The 12500-nt window shown below is 47.5% G+C and overlaps 1 protein-coding gene across 1 annotated transcript in view; it reads right to left on the bottom strand.

The window, feature by feature from the left end:
* Window positions 1-1403: 1403 nt before the first annotated feature.
* pros (homeobox protein prospero) overlaps window positions 1404-12500 on the bottom strand; it is a 28768-nt gene continuing 17671 nt past the window's right edge. Inside the window, exons 5-6 of the mRNA XM_043019796.2 lie at window positions 5465-5609; window positions 1404-5308 (exon numbers count right to left, since the gene is read on the bottom strand). Of these exons, the coding sequence (XP_042875730.1) occupies window positions 5126-5308; window positions 5465-5609 (328 nt within the window). The 3' untranslated portion in view covers window positions 1404-5125. The remainder of the gene's footprint in view (window positions 5309-5464; window positions 5610-12500) is intronic.

Raw genomic sequence — 12500 nt, 5'->3', positions numbered from 1 at the left:
ATATTAAGAGCTCAGTTCGGGAAGTCAAAGCATACGTTTGGCCTATTTTTTTATTTTTTTTTTCATTCGTATTAACACTTTAAAATGCTTAAGGAGAGAGAGAGAGAAAAAAAATTATATATATTTCATAAATCTGACATTCGGTTTCACAAAGAGAAGTTCCGATATTCCACCTATAACATTTTTTTTTCAAGATGGAGTAAGAGTGAAGGTTCACGGCAGGCGGACGGCGCTGATAAGATGGACATTGTGGTCTTTGTTTTTCTCCAGTTGGAATTTTCTTTGTTATTGCATTTTGTGATACTTCTTATGTTTGTTTTTGTTTTTGTTTTTTTTTTGTTTTTTGCTTTGGTGTGTAGGTTTCTTTGTTGTGGGCATTATGTGATCCTCGTTATACTCTCTCTTTTTATCTCTTTCTCTCTCTCTTTCTTTCTCTGTCGTCTGTCTGTCTGTCTCTCTCTCTCTCTCTCTTTTTCTCTATTTGTCTGTCTGTCTCTCTCTTTCTATTGCTGTCTCTCTCTCTCTCTCTTTATTTCTCTGTCTATCTGTTTGTCTCTCTCTCCCTGTCTTTCTCTGTCTGTCTGTCTGTCGCTTGTTTGTTTGTCTCTCTGACTATCTGTCTGTTCGTCTGTCTTTCTCTCTCTTTCTCTGGTTACCTGTCTGTTTATCTCTCTCTTTCTCTGGTTATCTGTCTGTTTGTGTCTCTCTCTCTTTCTCTGGCTATCTGTCTGTCTGTGTCTCTCTCTCTTTCTCTGGCTATCTGTCTGTCTGTGTCTCTCTCTCTTTCTCTGTCTATCTATCTGCTTCTCTCTCTCACTCTCTCTTTCTATGTTTATCTGTTTGTCTCTGAATTTGACACTCAACAACTTGACCAAAGTAACAATTTCTAAGAGCGTGTAAAGTGTTCCATGTACTATCCGTTTTAGCGTTGTGTATCTGTCAGTGAAGAATCAGCAAGAGTAGGAAAACTCCCATTGTTTTTGTAGCATCATTGGGGATCCGTCATCTCTGTTTTTTTGTTAATTGGGAGAGGCTAAATTTGAATGGTTCGAGTGTGATTCGTGGCCGTGGACAGCAGTAGCGTTAAATAGGGGAGGCACAAGCCAGAATAGTTTGTAGTGTAATGCAGGTACAGATTGTTTTAAGGTTTACTCTAGGAGTAATTGTACACTGTTAGTCCATGGCATCATGTACACTTGCTCTTCAATTCACGGAAAAAATCAACATTATCTTTAAAATGTATAAAAGTCATAGATTTGTGTGGTATGATTGTGTGTTAGTTTTGATGTCAGTTTCATATTTCCTTTTGTATTTTTGTTCTTTGGTAGGGAATCATCATCACCTTTTCATGGTGGTTCCTTTCATTCTCACAGTGGATAAGGGATTGAAATAATGCGACAGAATTCTCTTTGAATCGTATTTATCTCTACAAACTATTACATTCTATAATAATTGAATATATGTTATATATGCAAAACACATAATGCTAGGTGCACATATTAAATAATAAATCAATAAATTAACTTTCAATTTTTTTTTATCTTTAGAAACTAAACCATTATTTTGTCTCGCTATAAATCCAACAGAAACTGAAAAAGCTTCTATTGGTCTAAATCAACACTTCACATGGAATGCTGAAGAGCGAAACTGGTTCCGTGGGGAGCTTCTTAGTAAGAAAACGGGGCCGCTCTCTATCGAAATGTGAGACCAAGGCACTTAAAACAGTGGACGTTTTCTGAGCGACCCCTACTGGTTAGTGCTGTTGATAACTGCGTTAAATTTTGTGTGGAAAGTTTGTGTCTCAACCCCAACCCGGGAGGCACCAGGCCGCGGCGTGCGTGCGAGCGTGCGTGCGTTTTTTTTTTCTTTCTTTTTTTAATAGAATCCGCACGCCGGTGGAGGCCGAGGTGGGTATTGTGTGGCGCCGAGCACGGGAGGCTGGCTGCGGCGCCGGGAATATGTACAATGATGGCTTCTGTTGCAGCCGCGGGTGCTTGGAGTCAGGCAGTTCTTCAAACGGGGGGCGGCCGTCCGTCTGGAGGTGGACGACCCCCCTCGTGTTGGCACCATTGCGAGCGCTGTGTTGGCACCATGCGACCGTTGTGTGGGGTTAGAGCACCAAGTGACAGGGAGGGGGAGGGGGGTAGGGGTCCACAAACTTTATACTAAATAATTTTGCCTTCGGTTTGGTCTTGTTGTGCCTGCTGTTGCAGTTTGTCCCCACAGAACCAGTGCTTCATAAACACCAGAAATATAGTAACCAATCCAGGCCTGCGCCGCCACGGCGGCAGAGACGTAGCCGCCGCATGGCCTGCGTCAGGTCAGATTGCTCAGTCGCCCAACACACGACGTGTTGGGGGAATGGACATCAATAGCATCATCAACGTTTACAACAAGCCTGTAGTTGAACTGGGAGAGAACATGTAACATCAAATCAAACATGGAATAGCTCTGATTCAATAACTATGGAATACTTCAACCACGGTCCCCCGACGCTGTGACTGGCCGCCGACCGAGGCCGACGGCGCTGTCGGGCGGGACCTCATTACAAACTAGCTTCAGGAAGCAAACACTTAACTGTTCTTTTACACTCTAAGGTATGGACTAGACTGGAAAAAAACATTGGTTTGGTTGCGGCTAACCCGTATGCCGGTCAGCTGGGGGTTAGTAGTAAAAAATAAAGAACAAAACAAATGGAGAACGCCAGAAAGAAGTAGGTATTTTAGAGTCCACGAGGAGAGTATGGAATGCATATAATCGCCTTAAAAACTTTTAAAATTTGATTTTAAGAAAATATAGCATCAAAAAGACTAAAGTTCACGATCAATAGGGAAACAATCCTCATACAAAAGCAATCACATCACTACCCATCTCTAAGGTGCCTATATTTGTTGACATCTCTGGTACACGTCTACATTTGACAGCAGAACCGACGCCAACAGCGGTGTTGCATCTCTGCTGGGCGCGGCGCGGGCGGCAGAGGCGGGACACCTCTGTCCACGCCGCCGCCGCGCCTGCGCAAGTGCCGTAGCTGTGTAGGTCTACTCCACCGGTGTCGAGCAACTGCCGAGGTCAACTGGGAGGGTCGTGACCTCTGAGCCGCGGTGCAGTTTGCCACAGGCGCTACTGACCCACACAAACTACGTCTGGAGTGTGATACAAACGCCTAAATGGAAGTACCAGACGATTAACACGGTTGTACATTTAGCACCAAAGTTTTTTGGTTTGAAAAGCATTATTACCATGATGTCTTGTAAATGTACTGTCTATGGCATTGAATAGCATATATAAGAGCAAATACAAAAGAACAAATGAATTGATAACCTGGAACATGAGCGCAATAGCCTGCCAGAGACAATACACTGCCAACTACCTCTGCATGTTCACACAACTGTACTGACAAAGAACATTGAACTGTACTGAATGTGATGGAGATTCCCCTCCTACACTGACAGACAAACACCAAACAGCTGGGTCTTCAGTGTAGACGCTACAACGCGGGAAATATGAAGAGGGAGGGGAAGCTACATCAACTGGACTACACCAACAAAAATCCACTTGTGACTTCTGCTTATACATTTGTTTTTGTCTTGACATGATAATATAATTGTTCGTGTCTTTTTTTTGGTTTTGTAATAAGAAATAAATTGCATGAGTGGAGAGCTCCGAGATAGACATTATTTCTTTCTTCTGAGAGGTTTCTATCTACAGCTTCTAAAAAAAAAAAAACAACAACAAAAAACAAGAGACCCCATGACCATTGCAAGAGGAGGTTTGATAGTAGAGCAGACTGCACTACGCGGAAAAAATAAACAAAAAACAAGGTAGAATGGGTTAGTCAGATCTCCGATTTCGAGATCACTTTGATATATATCCTTTGGGTCTGGTTTCCCAACATAGGTAACTGATTATGCCTTTGGTCAGCAACCTCGCATGACCAGAGATTCATTAATGTGACTAGATCTCACATACGATGTCTTCTTGCAGTCGTACTTTTTTTTTTTTTTTAATTTTTGGGTTATGTAACAGACTTAGAGTTAACGACCACCACAAAGCAAGGCCACTTTGGTTTGTCTTATGCTCGCCTAGCACAGGTGGTTGTGAGCAAGTGTCTGTGACTTGGGGTATTGCCTTCTTGTGGTGAGAGGAGGAGGGGGGGAGGGGCTTTGGGGAGGGGGCGGGCGCGGGCGGGCCAGCGACGTCCTCTTGTACTGTGGGCGTGGCTGCGAGGACAGGGGCGCCGCCGCCGCCGCCCGCTGTGGGCCCGGCCAGCGCGTGCACCTGGGGCCAGACTATGGAGTGAATGGGCTTGACTGTGTGGTTTGCTATTTTAAATTGGTAACTTTGAACCACCATCAACAACTATCCTACATGCATGACTTAGAACTAGGAGCCTTAATTGAGAATCAGTGCAAAAAAATCAAAATAAAACAAGATTAAACATAAAACTAGGACCTGGGTAGCTAGCAAGTGACTAGGAGACTCGTACGCGCGGACGAGCGCGCGCGCACAGGAGAGGTGCGGTGCAGACAGTAGGGGGGGATGAGCCCCCGGTGGCGAGGGTGTGAGGGGAGGGAGGGGGCCCCGACACCAGGTAGGGGGCCCCCGAGAGGGTCCTGTCCGGTGGTCGGGGCTATGGCAGCAGCGCCCAGGTGGGCTCACATGGCCGCGGGTTCACAGTTCTTCCTCTGGCACGAGGTTCAACCAAAACAAGGGAAACAGAACTAAACTATATACAAATTGGGTACATTGGGCTGTCGGAAAGATCTCATCATTGTTACTGGAAGGCATGGAAAGGCACAAATGCTTTGTCTCATAGATATTCACAATAAATCAAGGCTAGAACATTTGGACAAAATTTGAGACATGCACCTTCAATATTTGTATCATGATAATAATAAAAGAATGCCCATATAACAGTCCTCCATCTTAGCCTTCTCTTGAACATGTCTTCCTCTGATAGTCCAGCCTTAGGCTGCTCAGTCACTGGTATATACAGAATCTCTATCTTCTAGGTGGTGCTGCCGAAGGGGCAGCTGGTGTCGGGGCTGCGGCTGAGGCAGCTGGTGCCACCGGCTGCGGGCACTAGTCCTGGCGGCGGCCCGCCCGGGGCTGGCGGGCGCCGCTACTCCAGCTGCTCCAGAAAGGTCGGAGACTTGAAGTACTCGGGCACGGGCTCGTCCAGCCGCGCGATGACCTTGTAGATGGCCTTCTTCCACGACTGCTCTTGGTCCTTCTGCTCCTGAATCGCCTTGAAGAACTCCCGAAGCGTCTGTTCGACCACGTACCGGAAGTGCTCCGGGATCTGCTAGGAGCAAGGAGAGATCCAGATTAGTTCCGAGGCATTAGCTTTCCCACAGGAATAAGACCGTAATATCAACAACAACAACAATAACAATACGAAAATATAGCCAAACCCCCGACAACACAACCACAGCGACGACCTCGCCAGACGACTACTAACCTCGAGGTGGTTGTTGCGGTTGTAGTGGAGGTTGAGCGCACGGATGATCTCGGCGTCCATGTTGACTGCCACGTCATCGGGTGACTTGACGCCCTCGCTGATGGCTTGCCTTGCGTACTTCTCCATCTGGATGTAATAGAACTCCCTGCGGACAAAAGAAAGGAACTTCAGTTTTCTCTGGGGTGACGATAGGGTGCCTACTCTCATGCCGGATAAACTTCACTGGTCATCGAATGCATTCATATACTCTAAATCATTGACGGAAAACCTGGATCTACTTTAATGCACAGTGTTCATGGGATCGACAATAAAATCACTAAAATGCAACAAATCCACTGACTGGGATGAGAGAACAAAACCAAACGGTCTAACACCATGAACCAAAAGCGACCCTGGCGAAGAGAAACGAACGAACGACAATCCGCGCCGGTAGAAGAAGGAGGTCAAAAAATTAACCTTACGAAAGTGGCATGCGGGGGCCCGTACCTCTGACAGATGCTCGCGATGAATGGCAATGAGAGAGAATGATAAAAGAGAGAAAGAGAGAAAAAAGGAAGACTAACGGCTATGCCACGTTATGATTGATTAAGAGTATGCATCGATAAAATCCTTCTCTTCTCTCTGGCTTCCTTCATCTACCCATAATTTTTGTTTTAGCGAATGCACACGTGATGTAATTCCACCTCCCCCCACCGACTAAGTACAGTGTATTCCATGGGTTTTAGATTCAGGTAAATACGAACTTTACGCTGATGAAATGCAGTGTCATGTATTTCTTCGCTCTCCCCCTCCCTCCCTCCCCCCTCTCCCCTCCAGCAGAATGATAATCAAACAGAACAAGACCGTTATACTCGTCACCCCCCACCCCCACCCCTACCCCCTCGCCAACGCTCCCATGACGTCATGCACACAACCGATCAATTAGTAGTTGATTTGTCTGTTAGTGATATATATTTGCTCTAATTATTTCACTAACGATGATGATGGGCAACGGACAGACGATGGGAACGGCCGCCCTCGTGGCAGGCACAGCGACGAGACCGAGCCGCGGCCCCGCTAAGAAACCGTCCGAATCAAAGTTGACGGCCCCCCACCCTCCCTCCCTCCCTCCCTCCTTCCCTCCCTTCCCCCTCCGCCCTCCTGCCGCGAAATGCGCCTCCCGCGACGGCTGTTCCCGCGCCGCCCCAGCCTCGCCCTCCACCTCGCAAGGCACGGAGACTTAACCTAATTGCTTGGATTTATGAGTCCCGCGCAAGCTGCCATTTGTGCGCCGGAGTTTAAGTCTCGCCAGAGTCTCGGCGCGCGCGCACGCACGCACACACACACGCGGGAGAAGGGAGTGAAAAAGTATGTGATAAATGAGCCTCTTAGTGGCCGGAGTTGAGGGATTTCTTTTTGTTTTGTTTCGGGAGGGGGAGAGGGGAGGGGGGGAGGGGGTTGCTTGTTTTCTGTCAGTTTTTTTTTTGCTGATCTTTAGGTTTACAGAAATATCCTTGACTCTTATACATACATACACTCTTATATATATATATATATATATATATATATATATATATATATATATATTTATACATATATTTATACATATATATACATATGGACACACCCACACACACATATATATATATAAAGAGAGTACGAGCGCGCGAGAGCAGCGTAAAAGAACCTTATCTGTGAGTGTGTCGGGCAAAAAGGCGAGACAACGCCGGCGAGGGAGAGAGAGAGAAAAACGGGCGGGCAAAAAATCGAAAACAAATCGCCGGCGGCAGAGAGCATCTACGAGCGTGTAAACAGCGGAACGCAGATCTCCTCTTAGTCAAAAATATGTGTTAATTAGGCTAACGAGGCCACAGATAAGGTCGGAGATGCCGGGGCTAAACCCTAAACGACTCCTCCGAGGGCAATTTGGTCCATATAAATCTCATGCCAACTTGAATGTGAAATGTGGCGAGCCAACGTTAATGAGGAGTAAGAAATCTCGGAGGCCCGATAAGGTTGCTTCTGGATTACGCTGTCAGAGAGATGTGCTAACAAGCTTTTGCTATTGTCGTCCTCGTTTGGGTCGCGGCTGTTTTCGGCTGTTTTTTTCTTCCCTCGCCCTCCCTCATTTTTTTTTTTTTTTTTTTTTTATAGTCAAAGGTGAGAGAGCGCTCACGAAGATATTTTTCTTTCCTCTCTCTTCATTGCTGTTTTTTGGGGGGACCGGGTGGAAAACTCTACGGACCCGCGACGCCACTTTTCATCACGAGAACGCTGGGAGACGGAACAGTACGGACTAATATATTTCTTTCCCCACTCCTCGTCCTCCTCCTCTCCCCCCCCCCCTTTTTATACACAGGATCTTTAAGGCGATGCAGTTTGAGACTTCTGTAAAGCTCGATAACTCAAGCAGGGTCTTAGAAGGGGAAGACCAAGATGACGGACTATACCCTTTGTAATCTCAAGAAGCGGTGTTCTTATTTTTTTCTCATCAGTTCCCCGCGTGTGTATATATATTTTTTTCTCTCTATTCATTATCCGTGTCAAGGCTGATTATTTAACACGCTCGTTCCTCTGCCGTAATTACCAGCCGTTTCACCCTCTTAAACCAGCCAGACTCGCGACCAATCAACGGTAAAGAAAGCTTGATGAGAACGAGCCAAGATGAAAAATGAATCATAAAAAATGAAAAATGAAAAAAAAAGAAGAGAGAGAGAGAAAAAAATCGAAGTTTACCGTACGGCTTGACAAACCAGGAGTAGAAGGGTTGTGAGGAGCTCCGTGTTGCCGGCAGTACGATAATCACCGGCTCGTTATGGAAGCTGTGGCTCTCTCGCTCTCTCTCTCTCTCTCGCTCCATCTTTCTCACTCCCTACTTCTTCCTACTCCCCCTCCTTCCTCCTTCTTGTTCTCCCTCCTCTCCTCTCCCTCTCTCTCTCTCTCTCTCTCGTCTACCCAAATCTCTTCCCCTTTGCCTTCCTTCCTTCCTTCCTTCCTCCATTTAACCCCCTCTCCCCCTCCCCCCTCCTCCCACCTCCTTCCTCCCCCTCGAGTTACACACAAGGCGATCGAGTCCTTCCTGCCTGGTTGCTCCTGCTCGAGCGGCGACCGACGACCACAGCGGCCCCGTATCCTCTGCATAATTCACTCCCGACCATCCGATCCGTGACGTGACTTCCGCAGGTCGTTATAGGATGGCATGTGTCGAGGTGTCCGCTTTGAAAAATCTTTCGTCTCTCTCTCTCTCTCTCTTTCTTTCTCTCTCTCTCTCTCTCTCTTTCTCTTTCTCTCTCTCTTTCTCTTTCTCTCTCTCTCTCTCTCTCTCTCGCTCGCTCTCTTTCTTTCTCTCTCTCTCTCTTTCTCTTTCTCTATCTCTCTCTCTCTTTCTCTCTCTCTCTCGCTCTCTTTCTCTTTCCCTCTCTGGCAGAGTAGCGACACGCCAAGACGCGGAAAGCACCACGCGAGAGACGGGAAGAAAGAGGGGAGAGGGGGAGAGGGGACAAGGAGGGAGGGGAAGAAGGGGAAAAGGAGAGAAGGAAAAAGAAAATAGCGACCGGCAACTTAGAGAGAATGAAACCCTTAAGGATGCCCTCAGGGGAGAAGGGTGCAGCACAGAGAGAGAGAGAAAGAGAAAGAGAAAGAGAGAGAGAGAGAGGTCGAACGAAGAGGAAGAGAAAGAGCGAGAGAAAAAGGAGAAGGAGAAAGTGGAGATGGATAGATAGAAATGGATAGGAGGGAGAGACAGAAAGCGAAAGAATAGGAGAAAGAAAGAAAGGGGAATGAGGAAGAGCGGGGGTGGGGGGTAGGGGGTAGGGGGGCATCTGATGCCAAGAACTAGGAGAGAAGAAGAGAAGGAGGAGGAAGAGGGGGAGGAAAGAAAGACTAGAGATAAAGCACAGTTAAAAAATGAAAAGAAAATAAGAATAAAAAAAGAAATTGGACGAAAGAATTAACACTGCCTGGAGGGTGTTCACGGAGGGAGGGGAGAGGGAAGGGGAGGGAGGAGGAGGAGGAGGAGGAGGAGGAGGGGCAATGCATTTAAATGAAGTGTGCTTGCGGGGGGGTGGGGGGAAGGGGAGACGGAGGAGGGGGAAGAGAAAGAGGAAATAGAAGACCTAGCCGGAAAGCAGGAGACAGAGAGAGAGAGAGAGAGAGAGAGAGAGAGAGAGAGAGAGAGAGAGAGAGAGAGAGAGAGAGAGAGAGAGAGAGAGAGAGAGAGAGAGAGAGAGAGAGAGAGAGAGAGAGAGAGAGAGAGAGAGAAAGAGAGAGAAAGAGAAAGAATACAAAAGAAAACCCGAAAGAAAGAAAAAGAAAGAGAGAGAGAAAAAAAAACCGAAAGAGAGAAAGAGAGAAAGAATGAAAGAGAGAAAGCTAGAGAAAAGAAAGGCGAAGCGAGACCAAGAGAGAGAGAGGCAAGGAAACAAAGTGTTTGAAGACGATTAATAATGCGACACACGATCGTTTATGATTCTACAACGATAAGCATTAGAGAGAAAAGCATACACAGGGAGGTTTAGTTGCTGTTCCTCCAGATGCTTGGCTGCGAAGGAGAGAGAGGCAGAGGAAGAGAAAGAGAGGAAGGGAGGAGGAGGAGGAGGAATTAGAAAGAGAGAGAGAGAGAGAGAGAGAGAGAGAGAGAGAGAGAGAGAGAGAGAGAGAGAGAGAGAGAGAGAGAGAGAGAGAGAGAGAGAGAGAGAGAGAGAGAAAGAGAAAAAGCAAGAGAAAGAGAGAGAAAGCGAGAAAGCAAGAGAAAGAGAGAAAAAGAGAGAGCGCGAAAGAGAGAAAGAGAAAAAGCGAGAGAAAGCGAGAAAGCAAGAGAAAGAGAAAAAGAGAGAAAGAGAAAGAGAAAAAGAGAAAGCAAGAGAGAGAGAGAGAGACAGGAGGGGGAGAGACAGAAGAAATCAATCCGAGAAGCCCAACTCCCCCCAGGTTCTTTTGTGCATCCCACTTTCTCGGGGCTGAAGGAGAATGCGCCCCCGCCTCTCAAGGGTTCGACCAAGACGCAACCGTGTCTTCAGACTCCGCTCTTGCCCTCCGGTGATCACATATTAAATTTCCAAGAAGCGGCAATGCAGCTTCGTGGAGAGGTGGGATGGGGGTGGGGGTGGGGGGTGGGATGAGTAGGGGTGTTGGGGGATGGGTGGGTGGGATGGGTAGGATGGGTGGTGGGGAGGGGGGGAGGCTGAGAGCTGGCTACTGTTTTCGGGGGGATTCTTTGCTTCTTCTTTTTTTTTTTTGAAGGGGTATTTTTTCTTTTCTTTTTTTTTCTTACTTTTTTCTTTCGTTATTCCGTAATGATTGTTGGACGTGCATTTTATTTTACTGTTCGTTAATACTTTGAATGCTCTCGTTCTTTTGAATAGATATTTAAATAAATAAAGAAAGAAACACACACACACAGACATATATATATATATATATATATATATATATATATATATATATATATATATATGTATATATACACACCCATATACATACAGATATTTTTTCGGATACTTATCTATCTATCTCTATCATTGAAGAATCTCCTGTCCCTGGTGCATTCCATCCCCTCTTCCTTCACCCCCCCCCCCATATCTCCTCCTTCCGCCCCCGCCTCCCACAATCCCAATCCCAAGAACCCTCCCCCTCACCCAATACCCCCCCACCCCCCCCAATTGCATTCTGCCCCACGCGACACATCAAAGGGACCAATAATAAGATAGCCCTGCATACTAGACCACCCTGCGACACCGCAAGCACTTTTCCGGGCGGGCCAGGCGAAAAGCGCCCTTCCGCCGCGGCCGCCGAAGAGCGGGAATTCGGCGCCGGCCATCGATTTTCTATCCGAACGGCCTCACTGATTCCCCTACATGCCGATACGATTAACGGTAATTAGGAAGGGAGTAAGACAGGCTAAACTGCACTGTGCAAAGAGTCTACAATGGGGGAAAGATTGAAAGTTTTCGGGGATTTTTTTGCGAGCGATGACAAGAGGGGGAGGGAAGGTGGGGGAGGGGAAGGTGGGGGGGTGAAGAGGAAGGGGGAGGAAGAGGGGGGTGAGGGAGAGAGGGAGGGATAATGGGAGGGAGGGAGGGATAAAGGGAGGGAGGGAGGGAGGGAGAAAAAAGAGAGAGAGAGAGAGAGAGAGAGAGAGAGAGAGAGAGAGAGAGAGAGAGAGAGAGAGAGAGAGAGAGAGAGAGATAGAAAGAGAGAGAGAGAGAGAAAGAGAGTATCTGCGAGAAATAAGACAAGCCCAATACCCATACAGACATACATACAAACATAATCACACAAGAGGACAAGAGAAAGAAGGAGAGAAAAAAAAAGCGATGGAGGGAGAGAGTAAGGCGAAGGAAGGAGGGACGTGGGCGGCACTGTAGCTACAGTCACTTTTTGCTTGATCATCAAAGCCTAGTTGCGGGGGGGGTGGGGGGTGGGGTTCAATTAGAGACGCCAAAAATGAGATTAAAGCCTGAGGGTAAAGACTGAAGCGAGGGGGAGAAGGGGGGAGAGAGGAAGAGGGAGAGAAGGATGAAGTCACAGGAGGAGGGCCACGGAAAGCAACTTCCCTCCTCCTCCTCTTCCTGCCCCTCCTTCTTGATCATGGGATGCTGGAATCGCTTCCTTGCAAGTGCAGAGCGCCCACCGCACCCCTTTCGAGGCGAGGAAGGATGTCCGGAGACGAAGCTCGGCATCCTGAGATCCTTCTCTTCCTCCTATTCCTCCTCTTTCTCCTTCTCTACTTCAGTCCTACTTATAAAGGAACACCGTCAACCTTATCGCCGAGAACACGCACACGCACACACGCACACGCACACGCACACACTCACACGCACGAACGCACGCAGCCACAAGAGCAAGCCGCGGCCTTCGATCTCCTCATCGTCGAAATTCCCTCGAGATGCAACGGGACTGTCGCTCTTAGCTGCCCCCCCTCCCCTCCTCCACCCCCTCCCCCCCTTCCGCCCGGCGTTAATACAAACCTTGGACTCATTAGATCTATAGACAGAGTGGACGCTGGCTGCCTTAATCACGGCCGATAAGAGGCCCGCGCCCTGATAAGACCCGCGAT

Source organism: Penaeus japonicus, unplaced genomic scaffold (assembly GCF_977035675.1).
Source record: "Penaeus japonicus unplaced genomic scaffold, GWHDUDI00000001_assembly GWHDUDI00000023, whole genome shotgun sequence".
In the NCBI taxonomy this organism is placed as follows: Eukaryota; Metazoa; Arthropoda; class Malacostraca; order Decapoda; family Penaeidae; genus Penaeus; species Penaeus japonicus.
The sequence above is the reverse complement of the archived record's forward strand: the minus strand, read 5'-3'. Positions and strand labels throughout refer to the sequence as shown.